The sequence below is a fragment of the Ovis canadensis genome, chromosome 22 (assembly GCF_042477335.2).
Source record: "Ovis canadensis isolate MfBH-ARS-UI-01 breed Bighorn chromosome 22, ARS-UI_OviCan_v2, whole genome shotgun sequence".
Lineage (NCBI taxonomy): Eukaryota > Metazoa > Chordata > Mammalia > Artiodactyla > Bovidae > Ovis > Ovis canadensis.
In genome coordinates this window covers 59,261,009-59,288,401 of record NC_091266.1, presented here as the reverse complement: position 1 = coordinate 59,288,401, position 27,393 = coordinate 59,261,009, and the positions used below count along the sequence as shown (strand labels likewise).

The window sequence follows — 27,393 nt, the reverse complement described above, 5'->3', positions numbered from 1 at the left end:
TGTCTCCCAGAGTTTGCTCAAACTCATGTCTGGGCATTGGATAAGTTAGAGTTGTTTTCACTGCATATAACAAATACCCACCTGCAGTTGCTCAACCAAATTGAGGTTTTTTTCCTCATAGATCAAGAAGCCAAGCGGAAGGCAGTCCTGGGCAGGTACAGCAGCTCCCAGAATCGTCAGGAAATGGGCTACTTCCACCTTTCTGCTCCACCATCCTCAGCGTATGGCTTCTTCCTCATGCTCTCAAGGTTGCCCCAGGCATCACATCTGCATTTCAGGCAACGGGGAAGGAAAAGGAGAAAGGGCCTGTGACAACTGAGTCTTGGCCTTTATACCAGGAAAAAAAAGCTGTCCCAGAATCCTGACCCAATAGACTCTTGTTTATACAGTTTTGGGCCAAAGCTAGTGAAGTGGCACATTAACCCTCCAGTGTCCAGGGAGGCATATTTCATCCGCAGAGCTTGGCCTCTTACATTTCCAATAACCAGTTTGCAAATCATGTCTGAATTTCAGCTGAAATTCGAATCCTTCCAATCCTCTCTTGGTGAGTAGACGTGTGTATAATCCTTCCAGAGTGGCTTGTATTAACTAGGACTCTTTGGTCGCCAGTGACAGAAACCCAATTTCAAATGGCTTAAGTTGAGGAATCTGTTGGCTCATGTAAACATCTAGTCATTGATGGCTTCAGGTGTGTCTGTTCCAAGGCATGAATGGAGGCATTCTGGGCTCCCTGACTCTCCATTTCCTGACTCTGCCCCTCTCTCTTGCTCCTTGGAAGAAAAGCTATGACCAACATAGACAGCATATTAAAAAGCAGAGACATTACTTTGCTAACAAAGATCCGTCTAGTCAGGGCTATGGTTTTTCCAGTGGTCATGTATGGATGTGAGAGTTGGACCGTGAAGAAGGCTGAGTGCCGAAGAATTGATACCTTTGAACTGTGGTGTTGGAGAAGACTCTTGAGAGTCCCTTGGACTGCAAGGAGATCCAACCAGTCCACCCTAAAGGAAATCAGTCCTGAATATTCATTGGAAGGACTGATGCTGAAGCCGAAACTCCAATACTTTGGCCACCTGATGTGTAGAACTGACTTATTTGAAAAGACCCTGATGCTGGGAAAGATTGAAGGTGGGAGAAGGGGACGACAGAGGGTGAGATGGTTGGATGGCATCACCAATGCAATGGACATGAGTTTGGGTAAACTCCTGGAGTTGGTGATGGACAGGGAGGCCTCGCGTGCTGCAGTCCATGGAGTCGAAAAGAGTCAGACGCGACTGAGTGACTGAACTGAGCTGAACTGAGATACAAACTATTAATACCATATGTAAACTAGATAAACAACAAGGTCCTACTATACAGCACAGGGGATTATATTCAATATCCTATATCACAATGGAAAAGAACATAGAAAGCATGTATATACATATATATCTGATTCACTTTGCAAATTATATTCAATATCCTATAATACATCACAATGGAAAATAATATGAAAACAGTATATGTATACACATATATATGAATCACTTTGCTGTCCACCAGACACTAACACAACATTGTAAATCAGCTATATTTCAATTTTTAAAAAAGACTGAAGGTATGAAATTTGGGCACAGGTGTGGGTGACAGAGGGCTTTGTCCCCTGCCTTGCAGGAGACCACCAAGAATGATCACACATGTCTCCATTCAAGCAGGAAGCAGGTGCTTCGTATATCTGCCAAACCCTACCTTGCCACCACCCCACCCCCCCCGGGTCTGTACGCTGCACAAGCCTCTCTTGTGTCAAGTAGGACGATGACACGTGATGCTCACCATCAAAAAGCCCAGAAAGCGCCTCCTGCGCTGTATCCCTGCTCCTCTGGCCCTGTCCTTCCCCGATTCTCTCCTCATATGTTCTCAGCTTATCACTTGGCATTTCCCCTCCATTCTCTTTCTCCCAGTGACATGTCTTTCCACTTTTCCAGATGTCTAGAGCAATTTGGCTGGCCTGGCAATTCCCTTCTCTTGGGCTACTCCTGGGAATATCTTAAAACATTAGAAAACAGTGCCTGAAAGAGCTTCCAAGACTGGATCCCAAACCTGCACCACCATATCCTCCTAGGCAGTGCTTGGGCTTGGTTACTTCTCAGAGGTCCTCTTCTATATCTCAGATCCTGTGTCACCTTGAGGGAAAGCCATTTGATAAATGTCTGCAATTGGACTTCACCCTGAGGCAGGGATGTGGCTTCCTGTCAGAAAAGAACGTTACTGAACCAGGCTGTAAAAATCTAACAACTACCCTGGTTCAAATCTCAGCTTCTCTACTTCCTAGCTCTGGGGTCACAGCAAAAGTCATCTGAAGCTCTCTAAGCTTGGTTTTCTCTACTGTAAACTGGGAGTATAATAGTGCCCGCTTCGTGGGGTCGTGGCGAGGCTTAAATGAAGTAACTCCAAATAAGCAAAAAGCTTAGCCCAGTGCCTGGGCCAGAGAAAGTGCCCAAGAAAGAAGAGCTATTATTGTGAATGCTTACTGTCTTTCCCAGGACAATACCCTCCTCCCACTGCCTTCTTACCTTCTTTGAAGCTTCCTCACATTTCTGAAATAAAGGAGTTGATTGTTTTTTAAACCTGTTGATTTCCAAAAAGAAACAGTGATTTCTTAAAGCAAAAGATACTGAGTAAACATTTTTATTTTGGTTGCAGTCTGGGGATGGGTGGCTACTCTGAGAGCTTTCACAAATCAAAGCTTTTTTTTTTTCTTTTTTTTTAAGGAACACTTGCTCTGCTTGGCTGTCAGAGTTCAAAGCCCTGGTGGGAAATGGGAAATGCTAGCCTTTAATTGTAAATGAACTCTCCACCACCAACGGCTGTGGAGTCAAGTAAACAAGGAGCAACTGATTCTGCTGCTATGGGTTAGTTTCTTTTTAAAATCCAGCACCTCCCCCTCCCATTTTGCAGCCCGATTTGAGTTGAAGACGTCCGCGGTTCACTTCTCCCCCTTTGTTACCTTACCACGTTGTGCCTTATGAAGCTGTCTCTTTGGCATACTGTCCTACCCCGTGGGCTGGCCCAAACTGCAGGGTTTTACCTAGAGAATTTAAGGTGTATTTTATTTCAGGAACATCAGATTTTATCTCAGATGCTTTGACACAGCTCAAGATTGCTCTCTCTCTGCACATGCTGCAGATCCTTTCCATTGTTAACACTGTTCACGGCTCAGGCGGTAGCTTCTCAAGGCTGTGCTGGAGGTATAGGCCACTTTGTTTGTGGAATCGCTCGGGAAGCTTGGCATCATTGATTTGCATCAGTGCCTCTGGAATAGCCTTTGCCTTCTCCTTAAAGATACTATCTAAACTGTGAAATTCATTAAATAGCCCCAGAAATGGATCAGGTTATTTAACACAACATCCCTAATGGTGCAATATCTCAGCTGTCTGCGCTGATAGTGAACATTGTCTTGGCGAGTGTTATCAGCCCGGGACACCCGCTATGAATATTGATCCTGAGCTTGTTACAGCCATCACTTGCCATCAGGACAGGTCAGGGATGGAACCTACCTAGCATCAAAGCAATTTAAAGACAGCACTCAGGCAGAATTTTAATGCCCACGCTGAAAACACAAATCAACTCCAAGCACAGGGAGAAGGTGGCTTGCTGGAGACCGATGTACTTATTACATAGGAACATCTCGCATATAAATACACGTGTGAGGACGTGAGCAAGTCAACACATCTCCAGATTGTTCCTCTAGGAAGTCTCACAGCCTTTCTGGTCATTTACAAAGCAGGTGGCCAGAAAAACAATTCCCCCAGACACCCCCACCACTCACCAAATTGAAGGATTTAGTCTGTTCTCCGGGTGAGGTGTCTCTTTTCAAGTTGGGTGAGTAAAAAGGAGCATTTTCTGTTCCTGCAATGTTGATGGGAGACACCGTGGTGTTTCTTTTTTTAAAATTTATTCTCAATTTATTTGGCTGTGCCAGGTCTTAGCCATGGCATGGAGGATAGTCAGTCTTCCTTGTGGCATGCAGGACTTTTTAGCTGTGGTATGTGAACTCTCGACTGTGTCATGTGGGATCTAGTTCCCCGACGAGGGGTCAAACCTGGCTCCCCTGCATTGGGAACGCAGAGTCTTAACTGCTGGACCATCAGGGAAATCCCACATCATGGTGTTTCTTGTGGCACCTGTCTCCAGAAGCCAAGTCCTGAATGCAAGAGTTCACAAAACTTCATACAGCACTGAGCACACATGTCAGAAATACAGGAAAAATAAAGGGCAAGGGAAAAAAGGTGACTGAAAAACTGCTAGGAGTTCTTGAAGATTCACAGTCTTACAGCGCATGTCCTTTATGTGTTCTTGACATTCCAATTGGTTGCTTCTCCTTTTGCGTCTCCTTTTCTATATATAACACCTGTGGACCTCAAAGGAAATATGATTCAAATTATTTGAACAAAAATTTTTGGAGATAGTTGATAAAGTAAAAAGAAGATGACTGGATTTAGCCTGCTCTGGCTTCTGCATCTTCCAGGTCCATCTGGTTGAGGACATGGGATGTCCTCTGGAATGCCAGCCCACGTTCCCCTGAAAGTGACTTCAATATTTCTCAGAGGAGAACAGATAAGGACAGGGACCATGCGGAGCCAGAAATGTCCATTCTGGAGGTCCCTTAAAAAGACCTATTTCTAGGTACCATGGAGAACCTAAATATGAAAAAACATAAATGTGAATGGAAAAATGTAAAAGGGGAGTGGGATCAGTGGGGAAGGAGAAAGAAAGAAAAGATTTTTAAAAAAATTTTGTTTTATAAAGTATACTTGATTTCAATATTGAAATGTATTGAAGTATACTTGATTTGGGTCTTCCCTGATGGCTCAGATAATAAAGAATCTGCCTGCAGTGCAGAAGACCTGGGTTCAATCCTTGGGTCAGGAAGATCCCCTAGAGAAGGGAATAGTTACCCACTCCAGTATTCTTGCCTGGGGAATTCCATGGACAGAGGAGCCTGGTGAGCTACAGTCCACGGGGTTGCAAAGAGTCGGACAAGACTGAGTGACTAACACACACACACCCCTGATTTACAATGTGTTAATTTCAGCTGTACAGCCAAGTGATTCACTTATACATGTACCTACATTCTTTTTCATATTCTTTTTCTATTATGGTTTATCACAGGGTATTGGATATAGTTTCCTCTGCTATACAGTAGGATCTTGTTGTTTAAGAAAGATTTTTTTTAAAATCAGGTGAGAAAGAGTTGTCAAAACAAAAACCAAACTACCCTATCGGAGACCTGGAAGGCTCTGTGATTGGCAATCCAGGTTCCTGGGTGCCACGGTTTAGAGCCCTAGCCATCTTTCTTTGGTTTTCCCTAGGCATGCATTCCCTCTGATGGGAGGTGGTCCGCTGGGCTTGGCCAGGGCACTTCCTTCCCTGATTTCCTTTGAAAGCACAATTCATCTCAGCTTTAGGACTGGAGCTAGCTCGAATTCGGCAGGGCTTTAAAGTCCCCAGGGAATACAGTGACCGCCTCTGGGAGGGGCCATGAGCTTTGAATGAGAAAAGCTCCAAGAAGCTGGCCTGTAAGATCTCCTCTTCAATAACAGATGGAATTAGCAGCACCCCCTACCCCCGCCTCCACTGCACTTAGTGGAAGGTTTCTCCTCCCCTTCCTACTCCTACCTGCTCAGACAATCTTAATTGCCAAGTCATTGTTTGAAAACCCCATGGGGCCGGGAAGAAAGGGACAGCAACCTTAGAGGTAGCTCTGGGCTGAGGGGTCGGAGAAGCCTCAGAAATTGCCGCTGAGATAAATACTTAGCGCTCAGACTGTTCCCCAAGCAACAAAAGAAGGGGAATTTAAGAAGGGCGTGGCTGGTGGAAGCTTCCCCAAGGACTGCTGTGCCTCATCCCCATGGGACTTGGTGGGTTAGATGCAAGCCTTTTATCTGTTTTCTGACCATAAGTCCAAACCAGGCAAAACACCTTTTAACCTTTTTCTTCTTGGGACTATTGGGAGGATGGGGGGTCAAAGATGCAACCTGCTTCCCAGAGACGCAACATAACTGTGCAAATGATCAGACCTGTGTCTGTGAAGAACGCCTGAAGGGTATCAGGGGTCGTGCTTGGAGTCTCCAACAGGACAGGGCAGCCACCCGCACCTAGCTCACCTGTCCTCACCAGAGCATCTTGGCTGGGGCTCAGACATCTCTCCAAAACCCCTGCTGCTCCCTGACCTGGCTAGGCTCCAGGGTGGAAGGGAAAGCCTCTGTCACAACCTGGGTTTTGTCCAGTCCACAACCTGGAGGTTCCTAGAGAAATAACAGAACTTACTGCAAAGAATAGTGGTTCAGGAAAGGAGACCCGGGTTCAAATCCAGACTGTCACCAACTAACAGTGGCCCTGGGCAACATAACTTCTCACCTTTGAACCTCATTCTCACCTTTTCTCATCTTAAAACCGGGATAAATAGCCTTGCCAGGCCACGCCCACCGCACAGGGCTTCTCGGAAGATCAAACGAGATCTCGCACGTGGAAGGGCTTTGTAAACTAAACTGTGAGAACATGAAGGCTTTTAAATCCGAGGTGGTCAGGTCCGAGGCGATTACTGTGATGCACTGGCGAGGCAGGCGATGTGCTGAGCGTTGCCTTCGTGTAATCAGTGCTGGACTCAACTGCGTCCCCAACTCAAAGGCGGGTGCCCTGGAGCAAGGGTGCAAATCCAAGCCCGAGTCGGGGTGGGTGTATTGGGAGGATTTTCGGGACGAAATCTTCCTAACTTCCCTCCCTCGCTCACCGGCAGTCCCAGCAGGTTGGGCGGAAGCGCGCTGAGCCCGCGGCGCTGTCCAGGCGGGCGCGCGCACCGAACGCACCTAGGCGCCCCCCTCGCCGAGGCTGGAGGTCCGGGCAAGGCTCGGGGTAGTCTTGGGGGCTCCTGCTAGCGCGCCCTGCACGTGGCGGGGGCCTGGGGTAGCCCAAGTGCCAATCCGCGCGCAACCTCGGGCCGCTCTCTTCCAGCCCCGCCTCCGCGCCCCCCTCCCCAGCTTCTCTTGGCCGCCTCGACCCTCCTACCGGCTGAGAGCTGCTGCCGAGCCACAGCCTAAAGCAAGCCCGAGCACTACCCTCCCCGGACCCCGCGCCGCAGGCCTCTGGGGCATGCTGGCATGGCAGGACGGCGGGGCCAAGGCGGCTCCCTCCCACCACAAGATCTCCTTCTCGGTTCTGGATATCTTGGACCCGCAGAAATTCACCCGCGCTGCGCTTCCAGCCGTGCGTCCGGCTCCCCGGGAAGCCAAGAAAAGTTTGGCAGAGACCGAAGCAAGGAAGGACGCCAGCCGGGACCCGGTTCCGCAGCGAGAGGCTCCTGGTAAGGAAGCGAGGCGGCCTCGGGCCCGGAAAGCCCCAGCTTAGATGCTGCGATGGGCGGGTGGGAGGGACGGCCCGGGATCGGGTGAGTAGACCTTGGCGGCGTCTGCCCCAAAGGGGAGAAGGCACACAGGAAGAGGGCTGAAAACAGCAGAGGAGCAGCGAACGTGTTAGGCGCTCGGCCGCGTCCGACTCTGCGACCCCATGTCTGTAGCCCGCCAGGCTCCTCTGTCCACGGGATTCTCCAGGCAAGAACACTGGAGTGGGTTGCCATGCCCTTCCCCCAGGGGATCTTCCCGACCCAGGGATTGAACCTGGGTCTCCCCCAATGCGGGCAGATTCTCTACGATCTGAGCCACCAGGGAAGCTGCAGGAAGAGGCACATAGGGGCACATCCCCCTGCCCCCCGCCCCCCGCAGCATCCCAGGTTAGAGATTTGCCACTGAAGCCTATCCCTGCTCACCTGCCAAGCGAGTAAGCACCTCAGCTCTGACTGACCGGCAGTGGAAACTAATAGTTCCCCAGCACCCAATTTAGCCAGGCTTATTCACTTATTGGGCATCTAATGCTCCCGCCATGTGCCAGGACCTGGGCTAGAGACTGGGACACAAGTCAGGGAAAACTTCAATACCTGCGAGGTCGACAGCGTCATTAAGGAGGTCGACACCATCATCCCTCCATTCTCTGGGTGAGGGAGCTGAGACTGATGAATCATGTGTCTGAAGTCTTAGCAGGCAGTGAGGTCCGGTGGAGCACAGGGGTCCCTTCTAGCCCTCCAGAGACAACAGCAAAGAATCCACTGCCCACCCGCTCAGTCTCCCTAGACACAATCAATCGTTGACTGGACTGGGGTCAGGGCGGCTTGGGGTGATGGGAGACTGTTTTGTCCTTTCTCTCCAAACCCTTTTTGACTTAACTCCTAACTCTGGAGGACCCTCATGAGGTGTCCAGGAAAGTTTGTGTCTGAAATGAAAGACAAAGGGCAGCAGGACCAGAGCTGGGTGAAGCCTGGGAGGGACTCCAAAGTTCAGGCGCGTAGCGCAGGGAGAGAGGCTTGAAGTCTGGCAGTCTCCTCCCGCCCACCCCACGCCGCCCCCCACCGCTCCCCACCGCTCTCCATCCCCAAGTTTAGAGGTGATGGTCTGGGGCTCTGGGCGCCTCTGGCGGCCGCTCTTGGGCCTGGGCGGCCGGCCGGGTAATTGTTCCGATCGCCTCTCGCAGGGGCCGCTCTCCCCTTGCCCCACCTCTCTGATCGATATTCTATTACTGGAGCCTGCATATCTCCTGCCCGCAGCTTGCAGGTACCGACTTCAAACCCCCTTTCCCTGTCTGATCCTAATATTGTTCGATTAAAACTTACCTTTAATAGATGACATCTATCGATCCAGTCCCGCGCAAATCTGAAACTCTATTAACACGGCAGCAGAGAGAAGATGGGAAAGAGGGAATTTCACTTTAAAAGGGAGGAGAGGGGCGCCTAATAACTTCTTTTTCTAATTGCTAGAGGTTCCAGACCCAAACAGGCGTCTAGGGACGGGGGGGGGGGGGGGGGGGGGGGGGGGAGGAGAGAGCCTGAAACGCACTTGACATCTCGATGTCTTAATGTGTAATACAACGCTCTTATAAGGTTGTCCAATGAGCCCTTTATTTTTTCTTAATGCAGGGTGTCATCCATTGATTCCAAACACACTTCTTGGACACCTACTAGGTCGTAGATGAGTAAAGAGCGAAGAGGCACCGCAACCCTCACTCTCACCTCCCGGGACAGGCTGGGCACTCTGGATGGGGGGCCGTGGGGTGGTGGCAGGGAACGCAAACTCGGAGAGGGGCAGGGCAGGGCCCTGAGTTGGGGAGATTGCCGCCTACTCTGGGGAGGACGAGAAGCAGGGCCGGGGACCAGAACGGGCTGGGTGGTTCCCGTTTTCTGATCACCGTCCCGTTCTCCTCTAGATGCTGCGGGCCGCGGCGCGGGTTTGGCGTCCCCCCTGGAGGGGTCGGAGGCGGAGGAGGCGGAAGAGGAGGACGAGGACATGGAGGATGCGGGGCGGCGGCGCGGGGAGCGGGCTGTGCACCTGCGGGCGGGCCTGACACTCTCCCCCGAGGCCCGGGCCGCGGCGTCGGCGGCGGGGGAGAGCGGCGCGGGCGGCCTCGCGGGCTCCCCTGGCTCCCCGCGGCCCAGGCGCCGGCGCGCGGAGCCCAGCAGCTCCAAGCCGCGGCGCGCGCGCACCGCCTTCACCTACGAGCAGCTGGTGGCTCTGGAGAACAAGTTCCGGGCCACGCGCTACCTGTCCGTGTGCGAGCGCCTGAACCTCGCGCTCTCGCTCAGCCTCACTGAGACGCAGGTCAAAATTTGGTTCCAGAACCGCAGGACCAAGTGGAAGAAGCAGAACCCCGGCGCCGAAGGTGCGGCGCAGGCGGGAGGTGGCGCGCCCCAGCCCGGGACTGCGGCGGCGAGCGGCGGGGCGGGGGGCAGCCCAGGTCCGCCGGGCCCGGGCGCGCATCCTTTCCAGACTTTCCCCTCCTACTCCGCGGCCAACGTCCTCTTCCCGGCCGCCGCTTCCTTCCCGCTGACGGCCGCCGGGGGCTCCTTCGCGCCCTTCCTCGGGCCCTCCTACCTGACCCCTTTCTACGCCCCGCATCTATGAACCCCCGAGCCCCTTGGGCCCCTCTTCGTCTGGACTCACGAGTGATTGGCGTGGACTTGTGGTCCCCACCCTACCGACGGGCGCCGATGCATAGGGACCGCCCCCTCCTGGTGCGCGGGTGTCTGTGCGCCCCTTCCCTGCCGGCTGCCTGGAGGCGCCGCCAGAGGGCAGGGAGAGGCCGCCTGCCAGGTGCGCGCCTTCCCGGAATCCACACGGTCCACTAAGGGGAATCAAGGACCGGCCACGTTTCAGAGTATCCGGAGACGGAAGCCGTCCTTAAATCTCCCCGTTTCTGGACCTCCTCTTCCCGGTGGGTCAGGCTTCATTCAGTTCAAGGGCTCTTTCCGAGGGTCTGGGTGTTCGGAGGCGCGCGACTAGCCCAGCGCCGGTCCGGAGACAGCCAAGACCCGCCCTCCAGCGGCTCACGAGGATGGAATCTGCAAAGATTTTGGCTCCCTCAGAGCCCAGTCGTTTTTGTTTCCCTTTCCAGAGCCGATTGTTTCCCATTTCACCCTTGGTTACCGGCCCCAATGCAGCGATTTCTGCCGAACACTGCGAAAGCTGGAGAGAACTGGATCTGAGCCTTGAGATGGGCCGTTTCTTAAAGGCGTAGCGCTCTACGTTTTTCGATCTTTCATTTAAGATTAGGCCCCGAGAGCAACTCTTATTCCAGACTGTCGCTTCACGGGCTATTCCTGAGAAAATGGGTACCTAACTTTTCGGAGAAGACCAGAAGTTTGTGCTGGTTGATTCAACTGCTTTACAGCTAGACTTGCCTACTAAGGTAGAGCGCAGTTCCCCGCTACTGCAAGTTTTGAGAATAGCTTTGACAAACCATGACTATGGCCCCAAAGGCATAAAAATAACACAGGGACCAGTGGCACAACTGAAATCTTGAGGTCTATACCTGAGACTGCCCATTATGATTTGCAGTGTTTGATATCGTAAAACTTCAGTCTTGGCCAATATGTCTGTCCCAGCAAGTCCGAAGCTCTCAATAGTGATCAAGGAGAGTTCTCTCCTCCAGCATACACGGCAGTTATGAACTGGACTAGTTTTTAAAGCACAGACTCAACATTTTTAGAGCTTCATCTAAGATTCTGACTTGAAAGATATTCTGTTCCACACAGACTGTCCGTGGTGGCATGGTGAACAAGCAAAAGGTTGTTAAGAGCAGTAGAAGAAATAATTATTGGGCATATCATGGAAGCAAAAGGCATATATGTGATGGATTCAACTGCAGGAGCTAAATATAGGGACATGCATTCTAACTGCTGCTTTTATTGTCTCTCTTAAGAATTAGTCCTGTAAAATTCTCTTGCTGGCTTTATCTGGAATACTCTTCAGTTTTTTATGTAATATAATTTGTAGCCCATATTTCCGAAAACCAGACCTCCCCAACTAGGTCATGTATCTTTCACTCTCATCTTTATTGGATTACTTGAGGCTGGGCAATATCTATATGGATACCATATTCCTTGCTATTTCTTGGTAGCCTTTGTCATTAATAAATTTAAGGATCAATGGCTTCTCATAAAATAAAACACATTATTTGGTTTTATGAACATATGAGATTACAACCTTGAAATATCTATTTCTGTTATTATCAAGAATGAGAAAATATACCCCCCTTCTTCCAAAATAAATTGAAGTTTTCACATTCATGTGAATCTCATCAGATTTGAGTGTATGTATTATTTAATTATAATTTATTAATTAGACTCTTTCCCTTCTATGCTAAAGAAGAAATGTGTCCCCAAACAATGCATTAAACTTTCTGAAAGACAAATGGTGCCAGATGAGATTAACAATGCAGTTACTGTAATAGATAATATTGTTTTATTCACTTTACTTGTGATAAACACTCCCTCAGTAACTATTAGTGGGTTTCTCAAAAGCAACATTCCATGTATCAGGAGCAGGCATGCAAAGAAGCCAGATCTGTAACAAAGAAACCGAATTTCTGTAAGACCTGGGAAACATTCCTTTCATCTCAGGTACCAGAAGACTACAGCTGAAGAGAGGGACTGCGGAGGGAGGGGGGAGGCTTGTCTGTTTGTGGAGCAGCATGGAGTGCTGTATTTCCTGACCTTTCTTGTTTCTATGAATTTTAACAGAGTAATGCTTGAAGTGTGTGACTTTGGACATCTGCTGCTTTAAAAGGCCCAGTGAGTTCCCAACCAAATCCTTAAATTCAATCTATTGATGTGTTTGTCTAATAAATTTTGTTTGTAATAATTTCTTTCTAATTATTTCTTGTTGTTTATTAGCAAAGATTTTAAATAATTCTATAACTATCAGAGGTTGTATATCTTCCCATCCTCACCTCTCACCATCTGGCATTCACCAGTAGAGAGTATTTCTCTCCTAAAATGACTTTTTCTAAGCCATCCTTTTCAGATTCTTGCTAGGTAAACACATAGTGCCTCCACTTGTAGGCAGTACACACAAACACATATTTAAGCCCATTTTCATAGTGATAGCAAAGCATCTTTATAGGATATTAATTAGTGGCTGCAAATTAAATTAATACCATATTTCTAGGACATTAGCTTCCTAGCCTGCTTCACAAGTTCTGAATAACCCATAAAGACTCTGGGAGGCAACTTTGCAGATTTGGGCCATCCACTGGTCATAAATTTCAGATGTTAAAAATGAATATTTAAAAACGATCTTATTTACAAATCAGAAACAGACCCATAGACATAGAAAACAAATTTGGTTGCTAAAGGGGGAGGGATAAATTAGGAGCTTGAGATTAGCATATACAAAATACTATATATAAAAAACATAAACAAGGTCCTATTATATAGCACAAAGAACCATATTCAAAATCCTATAATAAACCATTATGGAAAAGAATATGAAAAAGCATATATCTCTCGATATAGCTGAATCACTTTGCTGTACACGAGAGTCTAACACAACATTATAAATCAGCTATACCATTTTAAGTTCCCATGTGAAGCCATGTAGCCAGTTCAGTTCAGTTCAGTCACTCAATCCTGTCAGACTCTTTGCGACCCCATGAACTGCAGCACGCCAGGCCTCCCTGTCCATCACCAACTCCTGGAGTTTACCCAAACTCATGTCCACTGAGTCAGTGATGCCATCTAACCATCTCATCCTCTGTCGTCCCCTTCTCCTCCTGCCTTCAATCTTTCCCAGCATCAGGGTCTTTTCCAATGAGTCAGCTCTTTGCACCAGGTGGCCAAAATATTGGAGTTTCAGCTTCAACATCAATCCTTCCAATGAACACCCAGGACTGATTTCCTTTAGGATGGACTGGCTGGATCTCCTTGCAGTCCAAGGGACTCTCAAGAGTCTTCTCTAACACCACAGTCAAAATCATCAATTCTTTGGTGCTCAACTTTCTTCATAGTCCAAATCTCACATCCATACATGACCACTGGAAAAACCATAGCCTTGACTAGACGGACCTTTGTTGACAAAGTAATGTCTCTGATTTTCAATATGCTGTCTAGGTTGGTCATAACTTTCCCTCCAAGGAGGAATTGTCTTTTAATTTCATGGCTGCAGTCACCATCTGCAGTGATTTTGGAGCCCCCCAAAATAAAGTCTGACACTGTTTCCACTGTTTCCCCATCTATTTGCCATGAAGTGATGGGACCAGATGCCATGATCTTAGTTTTTTGAATGTTGAGCTTTAAGTCAACTTTTTCACTCTCCTCTTTCACTTTCATCAAGAGGCTTTTTAGTTCCTCTTTGCTTTTTGCCCTAAGGGATGGTGTCATCTGCATATCTGAGGTTATTAAATTTTCTCCTGGAAATCTTGATTCCAGCTTGTGCTTCATCCAGTCCAGCATTTCAGTCCACGTAAAAAAATCCAACTTCGGAAGGTAGTTATTTGCTGGGATTCCTCTCGCTGTTGGTTTATAATGTGTAATGCATTTGGAAAAGCAACTATGGTGTGTGTAGCCAGGTGCATCTTCTAAAACAGAACACCTTTGTCATTAGTACCTGGATCGAGACTAGAATACTGTGAACACCCCAGAGCCCCCTTGGGTCACCTTCTCATACCCCTCCCCAAAGGTGACCACTATACTACTTCTAATAGCATGGATTAGTTGTACCTGTTTTTTCCTTTTAAATATATGTAATGAACTATTTTGCATCTGACTTTGTTCAGTATTTTTTTTTCTTTGCTCAATATTACTTGTGAGTTCCATCCATGCTGTGTACAGCTGTAAATTATTTATTCCTATTTCTGTTGACATATTATGATACACACTTTCTACAATTCATCCTTTCTACTTTTTTTGGGGGGCCTCGCTGTGTGGCATATGGGATCTTAGATATGGGAGCAAGTATTGAACACATGTCCCCTGCATTGGGAATGTGGAGTCTTAACCACTGGACCATCAGCGAAGTCCCTAGCCATTTTACTGTTGATAAGTAATCAAATGTTTTTTGGGCCATTTTGATTAAGCAGACTTATACATACCTTTTGAGGCTTCCCTGGTGGCTCAATTGGTAAAGAATCTGCCTGCAGTGTGGGAGACCTGGGTTCAATCCCTGGGTAGGTAAGATTCCCTGGAGAAGGAAATGGCAACCCGCTCCAGTATTCTTGCCTGGGACATCCCATGGACAGAGGAGCCTGGTGGGCTGCAGTCCATGGGGTCACAAAGAGCTGGACACAACTGACTAACACTTCTTCCTTTTTTTCATACCTTTTGGTAAATACATCTTGATATTTCCTTTGGGGATACAGCTAGGTGTGAGGTCTACCTTTAGTAAATACTGCCAATCAGTTTTCCAGTGGTTGTCACAATTCACATTCCCACCTGCAATGAATAAGAGTTCCAGGTGTTTCACATCCTTCCATCACTTAGGATCGACCAATCACCATTTTCGGTCCAGTGATTCCAGAAGGTATGTAGCAGTATCACGTTTGTGCTTCAGTGTTCATTTGCTGATGGGTAATGATGCTGACTCTGTCTCCATATGCCTGTTGGGGATTTGGTATCGCTCTTGGTGACGTGTCTAATCAGCTCTTCTGCTGACTGGTGAGCCCTCCTATTTACTGGTAAAACAAACTGAGTCTTAGGGACTTCCCTAGCAGTCCTGTGGTTAGGACCTCACCTTCTAGTGCAGAGGGTTTGAGTTCAATATCTGATTGGGAGAGTTAAGATCCCACATGCATCATGGCCAAATAACCAAAACATAAAACAAAGGCAGTATTGTAACAATTTCAATAGAGACTTTTAAAATAGTGGTGGTTTAGAGTATACAGAGTATACTGTATAGAGCATACAGTCTTGTGACCCCACAGACTGTAGCCCACCAGGCTCCTCTGTCCATGGGATTTCCTAAGCAAGAACATTGGAGTGGGTTGCCATTTCCTACTCTAGGGGATCTTCGCAACCAAGGAGTCTAACCTGAGTCGTCTGCATTGCAGGCAGATTCTTTACCACTAGGCCACCAGGGAAGTCCTCTTTAAAAATGGTCCACATCAAAAATAAATAAATAAACAAACAAACCGAGGCTTAGAGAGGAGGTGACTTGCCTGAGATCACCCATATTGTCTTAGAAACTGTGACTCACTGAGGTTATGTGACTTGCCCAAGGTCACACAGCTAGTGAGAGAAAAGCAGAGACTGCATTACAGTTATTCAGTTATTAAGCAGGGCCTAATAAAGTGAAAAGGAGTATGTCAAGGCTGTATATTGTCACCCTGCTTATTTAACTTATATGCAGAGTACATCATGAGAAATGCTGGGCTGGAGGAAGCACAAGCTGGAATCAAGATTGCCAGAAGAAATATCAATAACCTCAGATATGCAGATGACACCACCCTTATGGCAGAAAGTGAAGAGGAACTAAAAAGCCTGTTGATGAAAGTGAAAGAGGAGAGTGAAAAAGTTGGCTTAAAGCTCAACATTCAGAAAACAAAGATCATGGCATCTGGTCCCATCACTTCATGGGAAATAGATGGGGAAACAGTGGAAACAGTGTCAGACTTTATTTTGGGGGGCTCCAAAATCACTGCAGATGGTGACTGCAGCCATGAAATTAAAAGACGATGACCAACCTAGATAGCATATTGAAAAGCAGAGACATTACTTTGCCAACAAAGGTCTGTCTAGTCAAGGCTATGATTTTTCCAGTGGTCATGTATGGATGTGAGAGTTGGACTGTGAAGAAAGCTGAGCGCCAAAGAATTGATGCTTTTGAACTGTGGTATTGGCGGAGACTCCCGAGAGTCCCTTGGACTGCAAGGAGATCCAACTAGTCCATTCTAAAGGAGATCAGTCCTGGGTGTTCACTGGAAGGACTGATGCTGAGGCTGAAACTCCAATACTTTGGCCACCTCATGTGAAGAGTTGACTCATTGGAAAAAGACCCTGATGCTGGGAGGGATTGGGGGCAGGAGAAGGGGACGACAGAGGATGAGATGGCTGGATGGCATCACCGACTCGATGGACATGAGTTTGGGTGAACTCCGGGAGTTGGTGATGGACAGGGAGGCCTGGCGTGCTGCAGTTCATGGGGTTGCAAGAGTCGAACGACTGAGCGACTGAACTGAACTGAACTGAATAAAGTGAAGGTGATTTAAATTGTACACGGGGCCATCGAGTATATAAAATATTTGGTAAAAAAAATATTTTTAAATGATATGAGAGCTGTTTGGCGTTACTTTGTAGTTACAGGTCAAGAGTGCAGTCTTGACAGGGTATCTACCCATTGTTCCTCCCTCCTTCCCTCGACTCCTTCCTTCCTGCCGAACCATAAACTGAGCACCCATTCTGGGCCAATGACTGCTCCAGATGATGGGAATTTATTCAGGCAAAGAAGGTTGTCCGCCGAGGGACAGTTAGAGTCAGCGAATTCTCTTTCCTCCGACTACAGTGGTTTCTGGAGTCAAAAGAGGAAGGCCCTTTATTTCCTCTCTCTACCACTTACTAGACTTACTAGCTCTGCCATCTGGGGTTCGTTTCCCGTTTTTTTTTTTTTTTTTGACCACACCCTGAGGCTTCTGGGATCTTAGTTCCCCAGTTCAGTTCAGTCACTCAGTCATGTCCCACTCTTTGAGACCCCGTGGACTGCAGCACACTAGGCCTCCCTGTCCATCACCAACTCCCGGAGTTTACTCAAACTCATGTCCATTGAGTCGGTGACGCCATCCAACCATTTCATCTTCTGTCGTTCCCTTCTCTTCCCACCTTCAATCTTTCCCAGCATCAAGGTCTTTTCCAATGAGTCACTTCTTCCAATCAGGTGGTCACAGTATTGGAGTTTCAGCTTCAGCATCAATCTTTCCAATGAATATTCAGGACTGATTTCCTTTAGAATGGACTGGTTGGCTCTCCTTGCAGTCCAATGGACTCTCAAGAGTCTTTTCCAACACCACAGTTCAAAAGCATCAATTCTTCAGCCCTCAGCTTTTTTAGTCCAACTCTCACATCCATACATGACCACTGGAAAAACCATAGCTTTGACTAGATGGACCTTTGCTGGCAAAGTAATGTCTCTGCTTTTTAATATACTGTCTAGGTTGGTCATAATTTTCCTTACGAGGAGGAAGCATCTTTTAATTTCATGGCGGCAGTCACCATCTGCAGGGATTTTGGAGCCCAAAAAAGAAAGTCTTCCACTTTTTCCCCATCTATTTGCCATGAAGTGATGGGACCAGATGCCATGATCTTAGTTTTCTGAATGTTGAGCTTTAGGCCAACTTTTTCACTCTCCTCTTTCACTTTCATCAACAGGCTCTTGAGTACTTTTTCATTTTCTGCCATACGGGTGGTGTCATCTGCACATCTGAGGTTATTGAGATTTCTCCTGGCAATCTTGATTCTAGCTTGTGCTTCATCCAGTCCAGCATTTCTCATGATGTACTCTGCATATAAGCTAAATAAGCAGGGTGACAATATACAGCCTTGACGTACTCCTTTCCCAATTTGGAACCAGTCTGTTGTTTCATGTCCAGTTCTAACTGTTGCTTCCTGACCTGCATACAGATTTCTCAGGAGGCAGGTCAGGTGGTCTGGTATTCCCATCTCTTTCAGAATTTTCCAGTTTGTTGCGATCCATACAGTCAAAGGCTTTGACATAGTAAATAAAGCATAAGTAGATGTTTTCTGGAACTCTCTTGCTTTTTTGATGACCCAATGGATGCTGACAATTTGATCTCTGGTTCCTCTGCCTTTTCTAAATCCAGCTTGAACATCTGGAAGTTCATGGTTCAGGTACTGTTGAAGCCTGGCTCAGAGAATTTTGAGCATCACTTTGCTAGTGTGTGATATAAGTGCAGTTGTGCGGTAGTTTGAACATTCTTTGACCTTGCCTTTCTTTGGGGCAATGAGAGGGAGTTTCAGGAGGGAGGGGACATACATATACCTATGGGTTATTCATGTTGATATTTGGCAGGAAGCAACACATTTCTGTAAAGCAATTATCTTTCAATTAAAAATAATTAAAAAAAAAGAGTGAGACACGACTTAGTGACTAAACAACAAGAAGTAACTGATGATATTGAGCATCTTTTCAAGTGCACACTGCCATTTGTGTATCTTCGTTGGAGAAATGTCCATTCAAATCCTTTGTTCTTTTTTCTTTTTCTGAAAAGAATGTTTATTACTTATTTACTTGGCTGCATTGGGTCTTAGTTGTTGCAGGCGGGATCTTTAGCTGTGGCATGTGGGATCTAGGTCCCTGATTACGGATTGAACCTGGGCCCTCTGCACTGGGAGCTTGGAGTCTTAGCTGCTGGACCACCTGGGAAGTCCCTCACTTGTTCTTTTTAATACTTTTATTTATTTATGGCTGTGCTGGCTCTTCATTGCTGCTTTCAGGCTTTTTTCTAGTTGAGGTGAGCAGGGGCTACCCTCTATCATTACCCGTGGTGCTGGCGCTTCTCATTGAGGTGGCTTCTCTCATGGTGGAGCACTGGCTCTTGGGTGTGTGGGCTTCAGTAGCTGCAGCGAGAAGACTCAGTTGTTGTGGTTCCCGGGCTCTAGAGCACAGGCTCAATAGTTGTGGCACACAGACTTCGTTGCTCTGTGGCATATGGAATCTTCCCCGACCAGGGTTCGAACCTGTGTCTCCCGCCTTGGCAGACGACTCTTCACGACTGAGTCTCCAGGGAAGCCCCCAGTTTGTTCTTTTTAATTAAGATATTTATCCTTTTGTTGTTGAGTTTCAAGAATTCTTTATGTATTTAAAACACTTTTATCCTTCTCCCTTTATTTACATAGTACATTATAATAAATACATGGTCCAAAGAATAAATACATGGTCCTTTCCTCTGCAAGAACACATACTGGGTACCAGCTGTGTGTCAGGAACTACCCTAAACTCTGGGAATGCAACAGGAAGGCTCTAGCTGGCCGAGGGAGAGAGGAACAGGTGACTGAAAGTCACAGACAGGTATGCATTGGTGCAATAGAGTGTAAAAAGGCCATGACCTTCTTGTCAGCAATTTCTGCACAAAGAAACAGTCTTAGCATTGACGTCATTGGGGATTCAGGCTGGAAATGTCACTAATTTCACCTTTGCCATGCTTGTGCTGTACAGATGTGGTTTGTGTTTTTGAAAGGTCTTCCCAGGCATTTGTAGCTTCTAGAACTCAGCAAAACATGACTAACAGAAGTTAATGATATTACTGAGATAAGTTCAAAGGACCACAGTTATTTGTTTTCCTGAGATGAATCATAACTACTTTTCCCCTATATGACGTTGTTAGGTTCCATCATGGTTTTCTAAAATAAGCTGAAGTAAAATGACCTTCGGTAGTTTAGAGAAATCCATGCTTTCCTGATAGCAAGATTCTATCTGTTGATGGAATATATACCCATGTAATTTGATCTGCAAGCTGACTTCCAATTTTTCTTTCAACTCTACAGGGCAAAAATACTATGTTTGAACATATATGCCCTTCATGGTAGGACAGGTATAAGATGTTTTTTTCTCTCTGTTTCTCGTTAGAAGCTTAAGTATTTAGCAACCACACCTGCAGAAGCATCTGGGTACTTACAGTGAAGTGAAAGTCACTCAGTCGTGTCTGACTCTTTGCAACCCCATGGACTATACAGTCCATGGAATTCTCCAGGCCAGAATACTGGTCTGGGTAGCCTTTCCCTTCTCCAGGAATCCTCCCAACTCAGGGATCAAACCCAGGTCTCCCGCACTGCGGGCGGATTCTTTCCATGGAATTCTCCAGGCCAGAATACTGGAGTGGGTAGCCTTTCCCTTCTCCAGGAATCCTCCCAACCCAGGGATCAAACCCAGGTCTCCCGCACTGCGGGCGGATTCTTTACCAGCTGAGCCACAAGGGAAGCCCAAGAATACTGGAGTGGGTAGCCTAGCCCTTCTTCAGCAGATCTTCCTGACCTAGGAATCGAACCGGGGTCTCCTGCATTGCAGGCGGATTCCCCAACTGAGCTATGAGGGAAGCCCTGGGCACTTGAGGGGGGTACTTAAGTCCAAGGCTGTGTCAGAGTTTACGTAATTCCTCTTTGCTCTCCCTATATCAGGGATGGCAGTGGTGTAACACATCAGATCTTGCCCTCCAGTGCTACATTTCTAGTACAATAGTCTTTCTGATCTTTTGATCTCATATTTTTTCAGAATAAAATTTACTGAGCCTGTACGTCCAATATACATATTTAACTGGTATATGCATTCTGCCCTGGTAACAGATTATTTCCTTTGCAAAATAAAAGGATTTAACAGGATGAGATGAGACTTCCCTGGTGATCCAGTGGCTAAGACTATGCGCTCTCAGCTTGGAGGTCCGGGGTTCAATCCCTGGTCAGGGAATAAGATCCCACCTGCTGCACTGAGCGTTTATATGCTGCAAGTAAAGATCCTGTGTGCTGCAACTAAGGCCTGGAGCAGCCAAATACTAAACAAATAAATTTTTTTTTTAAAAAAAGGATCAAATAAAGATTCTGAGTGTCACAGCTAAAAATATCCCCCGTGCCGAAATGAAGCTAGAAGATCCTGTGTGTGCCACAAATAAGGCCTGGATCAGCCAAATAAATAAATAAATATATTTTTAAATAAAAAATAAAAGGATAAGGTAATGAATATTTGAAAGGATGAGATAATAGAATTAGATAGCATTTATAACATTTTATTCCTGAATATGTGTATTTCATCTTACACCTTCTTTCCACTTTTTGGAAATTAGTATCCTGGCAGACAAGGTGAGTCCTGACATACTGCTTTTCTGCCTGAGTGCCCAGATCCCTTAGTGAACAGGTGAAAGTGAAAAGTGGAAGTGTTAGTTGCTCAGTCGTGTCCGACTTTGTGACCCCGTACTGTAGCCCGCCAGGCTTCTCTGTCCATGGAATTCTTCAGGCAAGAATATTGGAGTGGGTAGCCATTCCCGTATTACTTAGTACCTACTACATTTTGTGCTGTCTCATTATCTACTTGGGGCCTTCTTGGGGACTCAGTGGTAATGAATCTGCCAGCAACGCAAAAGCTGAGCAGATGTGGATTTGATGCCTGGGTCGGGAAGATCCCCTGGAGAAGGGAACGGCAACCCACTCCAGTATTCTTGCCTGGAGAATCCCACAGACAGAGGAACCTGGCAGGCTATATAGTCCATGGGGTTGCAAAGAGTAGGACATGACTGAACCACTTAGCACACACACATTATCTACCTGTTTCATGTGGGAGAGCACTTCCCCCACCCCATCTTCTGCCCCTTTCCATGGCAATTCCTCCTTGTATTTTGTGGATCTTATATTTCTTACATTGGAATATGTTGGTATTCCACCAATTGCTATATGCAGTTACAGTAGCTGGTTCCCAGAGGAAAAGAGCCAGATACAGCTTTGTAACAAAAAGTGAAAGTGAAGTTGCTCAGTTGTGTCCGACTGTTAGCAACCCCATGGACTGCAGCCTTCCAGGCTCCTCCATCCATGGGATTTTCCAGGCAAGAGTACTGGAGTGGGTTGCCATTGCCTTCTCCAGGACAAAACAGAAGCTATTTTGACCTAAGCCATTTTGTCATATAAGCCTGGCCACAATGCTTGTGCTTTAACAGGTCTTAGAAATTAAAGCTTAGTAATTAACTGTTTGTTCCTTGGAAGAAAAACTATGACCAACCTTGATACATATTAAAAAGCAGACACATTACTTTGCCTACAAAGGTCAAAGCTATGGTTTGCCTATATAGTCAAACTATGGTTTTTCCAGTAGTCATGTGTGGATTTGAGAGTCGGCCATAAAGAAGTCTAAGTGCTGAATAATTGATGCCTTTGAACTGTGGTGTTGGAGAAGACTCTTGTAAGTCCCTTGGACAGCAAGGAGGTCAAACCAGTCAATCCTAAAGGAAATCAGTCCTGAATATTCCTTCGAGAGACTGATGCTGAAGCTAAAGCTCCAATAGTTTGGCCACCTGATGGGAAGAGCTGGCTCATTGGAAAAGACCCTGATGCTGGGAAAGATCGAAGGCAGGAGGAGAAGGGAACAACAGAAGATGAGATGGTTGGATGGCATCACTGACTCAATGGACATGAATTTGAGCAAACTCTGGGAGATTGGTGAAGGACAGGGAAGCCTGGAGTGCTGCAGTCCACGGGGTCACAAAGAGTCGGACTCGACTGAGCAACTGAACAACAAGACTCCAGACTGGCTGGAATCTAGGCAATGGTGACGTTGACCTTTTCTGACCTTTATGAGTGTAGTTTGCACTCTGCTGGCCTTTGTTCCAATTCTATGCTGAATTCTCCTCTACTCCAGCCCCTTCGTGAATATGCATACACTACCCAAGTCCCTTCATGAATATGCTTGTTACCCCTAGCTTAAAACTTTCCCAGTTTTGCTGCTGGGGAGACACTGCTTTGGGAAAGGTTCCCCTTGTTCCTCTTTGCTGCAAGTAGTAAGTCCTTTCTTCCAACCTTCAGCTTCAGTAGGTCTTTTGCATGACACCCACCAAGAGGGGACCCAGTTTTCTGGTAGAACTGCTGTTACATGATTAAACTATGTTTTCACTTTTTAAAAAAAAATTTGGCTGCACTGAGTTTTCTTTGCAGCATACGGGCTTCTCTAGTTGCGGTGGGAGGGCTTGGTTGCTCTGTGGTATGCGGGATCTTACTTCCCTAACCAGGATCAAACCTGAGTGCTCTGCATTGCAAGTCAGATTTTTAAAAAATGTAATGAAGTTAATTAAATTTACTTATTTAGCGCACAGGCTTCAGTAGTTGCAGCATATGGGTTCTAGAGCTCGGGCTCAGTAGTTTCCGGACACCAAGTTAGTTGCCCTGAGGCCTGTGGAATCTTTCCAGATCAGGGATTGAACCCTTGTCCTCTACCTTGGCAGGAGGACTCTCATCCACTGTACCAGCAAGGAAGTAGCAAAGCTAATTCTTAACCACTAGACCACCAGGGAATTCCCTGTTTCCACTTTTGAATTAGTCTAATTTTGTTTTACTCTTTCATGTTTGGAGAGTGCTGTTTTTCAACTTTTTTCAGAAGTCTGTATAACAAACTTGACAGAATTTAAAATAATATGAAGGAAAATCTCATCTTACTAAAAAAGCTGTTGGTGATTTTGCATAGTCACAGAAGTCATTTTTCTTCTCAGGAGTTACATGGATACAATCAGTAAAAATCAACAATTTCTAAAAATGATCATGTGCTTGGATGTCACAGCAATGAAAAATTGCTCCGAGTTTTCTTAGTACTCTCAATTTCTGCACCATCTCATTGCAGAGACCGGCACCAGTCCAAGGCACGGACTGAGTGGCCTGCTTCACTCTCCTCTGAGCCCTGGAATTTGAAATCTCAGCCTTGAAACTGGAAATGTAGGCCACTCCTTTGACCCCTTCCTAGGACTTCATCCTACAGATATATTTTCACAAAATGTCAGAAACTAGGTTATCTATTGTGACGTTGTAATAGCAAAAGATTGGAATAATCCACGTGTCCAGCAATATAGGGCCATTAACGCAGCTATAAACAAAAGAATGAGGGCTGCCTCTCCATATTGACACAGATAGAGCTCCAGGGCATGTGAAGAGGCAAGGTACAAAGAGCACATGTAATCTGCTGTCTCAGGTGTTATGAAGTAGTGGAAATAATGACATGTATTTATATTTCCGTCTATTGCAAGAAGAACCACTGGAGGGATAAACACAATGTTAATGTGAAGGGCTGCCCTAGGTGGTGACAAGGGCTAGATGGGCTTGGGCCAGACCAAGACCTCTCAGTGTGTACTGTTTAATTTGCTTTGATTTGTAAATGAAGTAAATGTATTAACTATTTACAAAACAAAAATAAGCTGCTTCAGGGAGAAAATGTCAGAGAGGCAAGTAGTTCTATAAATACTTCATGTAATTTGAAAGTTTCCAAATTTCCTCCTTTGACTAGACGGACCTTTGTTAGCAAGGTAATGTCTCTGCTTTTTAATATGCTGTCTTGGTTGGTCAAAGCTTTTCTTTCAAGGAGCAAGCATGTTTTAATTTCATGGCTGCAGTCACCATCTGCAGTGATTTTGGAGCCTCCTCGAAATAAAGTCTGTCACTGTTTCCATTGTTTCCCCATCTATTTGGTATGAAGTGAAGGGATGAGAAGCCATGATCTTAGTTTTCGGAATATGGTTTTTCCTGTAGTCGGTACGGATGTGAGAGTTGGACTATAAAGAAAGCTGAGCATCTAAGAATTGATGCTTTTGAACTGTGGTGTTGGAGAAGACTCTTGAGAGTCCCTTGGACTGCAGGGAGATCCAACCAGTCTATCAAAAATGAAATCAGTCCTGAATATTCATTGGAAGGACTGATACTGAAACTCCAATACTTTGGCCACCTGATGCCAAGAACTGAGTCATTGGAAAAGGCCGTGATACTGGGAAAGATTGAAGGCAGGAGGAGAAGGGGACAACAGAGGATGAGATGGGTGACTGGCATCACCGACTCAATGGACATGAGTTTGAGTAAACTCTGGGAGTTGGTGATGGACAGGGAGGCCTAGCGTGCTGCAGTCTATGGGGTCGCAGAGTGGGACATGATTGAGCAACTGAACTGAACTGAACTGAAAGTTCCTTCTATTATCAATCTTTGGATTTTTTTTTTTGGCAGTGCTGTGAGGCATGCAGGATCCTAGTTCCCTGACCAGGAATCAAAACTATGTCCCCTGAAATGGAAAAGCAGACTCCTAACCCCTGGACCACCAGGGAATTCCCTCAGTCTTTGGAAATTAAGGGGAGAATCTGACCAGTGGAAAGCTGGGCTACCTACTTCCCTGGATTTATCTCAAGCTTCCTTTAGAAAATGAACACACAAGGGAAGGTATTACCAAGGCTTGTTTATTTACTAGAAGAAGGCCAGTTCAGAGTGAGGTTCATAACTTATAATCACAGTCCAATGGGACTTCACAGACCCCAAGGGGAGGCATAGGGCCAGACTGGGAACAGGTAATTGTAAAAAAGTTTTTTTTACTAAAAGTTAAAATAAAATTTACTTTGGATCCCAGGAGTAAAATATTCTTGCATTTTCAACCAATACTTTTCTAGCCTTCTAAGTGTAATAAACAATTTACTTAGATTTCAGTAGGAATCTGTAGAAGAGGGAAGATTCAAGGCCAGACGATGATCACATTGACTTGGAAAATAACCTTTACTGATCACTGCAAATAAAAACAACAATGCCACCAGGCATTGAGCTGCGGGGTGACTTAGAGGTGACTGGGTGTTTTAGAGCATCACATCTTTTGGTGATCCTCTGGGTAACCCATGTTAACAAGATAGGTAAGTGGGCCCGCAGGGTCTCAGGTTATCCAGGTAAGATCAGTGGAGTCAGGACTGACTTCTGGGTGTTTTGATTTCAAAGCCTGCATCTTAGCCACCATGGTGACCTGGATGCTGGATGCTCTAACACATTTACTAGACCACTGACCACAGTCAGATTCACATCCCTGAAGTCGGGGGTTGCAATTTATTCAATCCCTTGATTCTCTCAGAGCTTTGCACAGCTTTTTTTTTTTTTTTTTTTGTATTGTTGTTTAGTCATATAGTCGCTAAATTGTATTCGACTCTTTTGCAACCCCATGAACTGTAGCCCACCAGGCTCCTCCGTTCATGGGATTTCCCAGGCCTGAATACTGGAGTGGGTTGCCTTGTCCTCCTCCAGGGGATTTTCCCCGACCCAGGGACTGAACCTGAATCTCCTGCATTGAGCCACGTGGGAAGCCCCTTTTTGTGAATTAGAAGGCACTATATAAATAGTTCAAGCTGAATTATTCATAATAATGGGGAGACCAAGTAGTGGAGATCTCTTGGTGCTTTAATCTGTATTTAAATTAATACAGATGGGACTTCCCTGGTGGCCCAGCAGTTAAGAATCTGCCTCACAATGCAAGGAACGTGGGTTCAATCCCTGGTAGGGGAACTAAGGTCGCGCATGCCTTGGGGTAACTAAGCCTGAAAGATGCAACCACTGAACCCATGTGCCTCAACTAGAGAACGTGCATGCCACAAGGGAAAGCCCCACACGACACGGTGAAGATCCAGCACGCCACAACTGAGCTCCTCAGAGCCAAACAAATAAATATTGAAAAAGAGACCAATACAGATATCAGAACACGAAAGTAGTTTGTTCAGTCAGGGAAGTAAGTCAGACTTCAGGTGGCAGGGTAGAGTATAATTTCTCATCCCTAATTTAAAGACTTAATTCATCTTTATCACTAAAATCCTTTTGGAGGAAAATCCAAGTCAAAAGGAAAGAGAAGGACCACATACCACTATTAGGAATGTAACAACCACCAAAAGAGAGTGCGCTGGTGACTCAAACACCAGACTGGCATTGCTGTCTGTGACTTGACTTTCCAATATGTGAACAGCTCTTGGCAGAATACAGAGCAAAACCATGTTTTCAACAAAGATGAAATGATTTTATAGTATATTTTAATATGTTTATTTAATAACATTTAACTTTGACATTTAAAAAGTCTTAAAAATCACATCTAACTTATCAATGTTAGCAGAAAAGTATGAATTATTTTCGACGAATGTATCAGGTTTTCTGGGAGCAATGGGGGTTGTCATTGTTCTTGTTCTCTATAGTCCAACTAACAAGAGTTAAAATTAAAGTTCTCCAAAGAAAAGTAATAACTGTTATCAAGGCTCACACTCAGTTAGCCTTCATGGAATCAATAATAAAAAAAAATCATTGCAAAATACACTGAACCTCTTAGTATCAGAATAGATAAGGATGTAAATATTTAACTAGCACTTGAGGTTTCTATTATTTTTTAATTAATGAGCAGTGTATTTTCCAAATAAATGCTGCTACTAATTCACTACTTATTTTTGTAGTTACTTGTTTCATTACTGATTTTTGTAACTTTTTGGTTCTTGGTTAAAAGTCTTACTTCTGACGAAGTGTCTGAAATACAACACATGACGAGGTGAACACCTAGTTTTCTTGGCTGTCCT

General features: G+C 46.0%; 1 protein-coding gene across 1 annotated transcript; it reads left to right on the top strand.

Annotated features, from left to right (window-relative positions):
• Window positions 1–7,131: 7,131 nt before the first annotated feature.
• NKX1-2 (NK1 homeobox 2) lies at window positions 7,132–9,986 on the top strand. Its single transcript, XM_069567494.1, has 2 exons — window positions 7,132–7,342; window positions 9,292–9,986. The coding sequence occupies exons 1-2, from the start codon at window positions 7,132–7,134 to the stop codon at window positions 9,984–9,986; spliced, it is 906 nt and encodes a 301-aa protein (XP_069423595.1).
• Window positions 9,987–27,393: the final 17,407 nt, after the last annotated feature.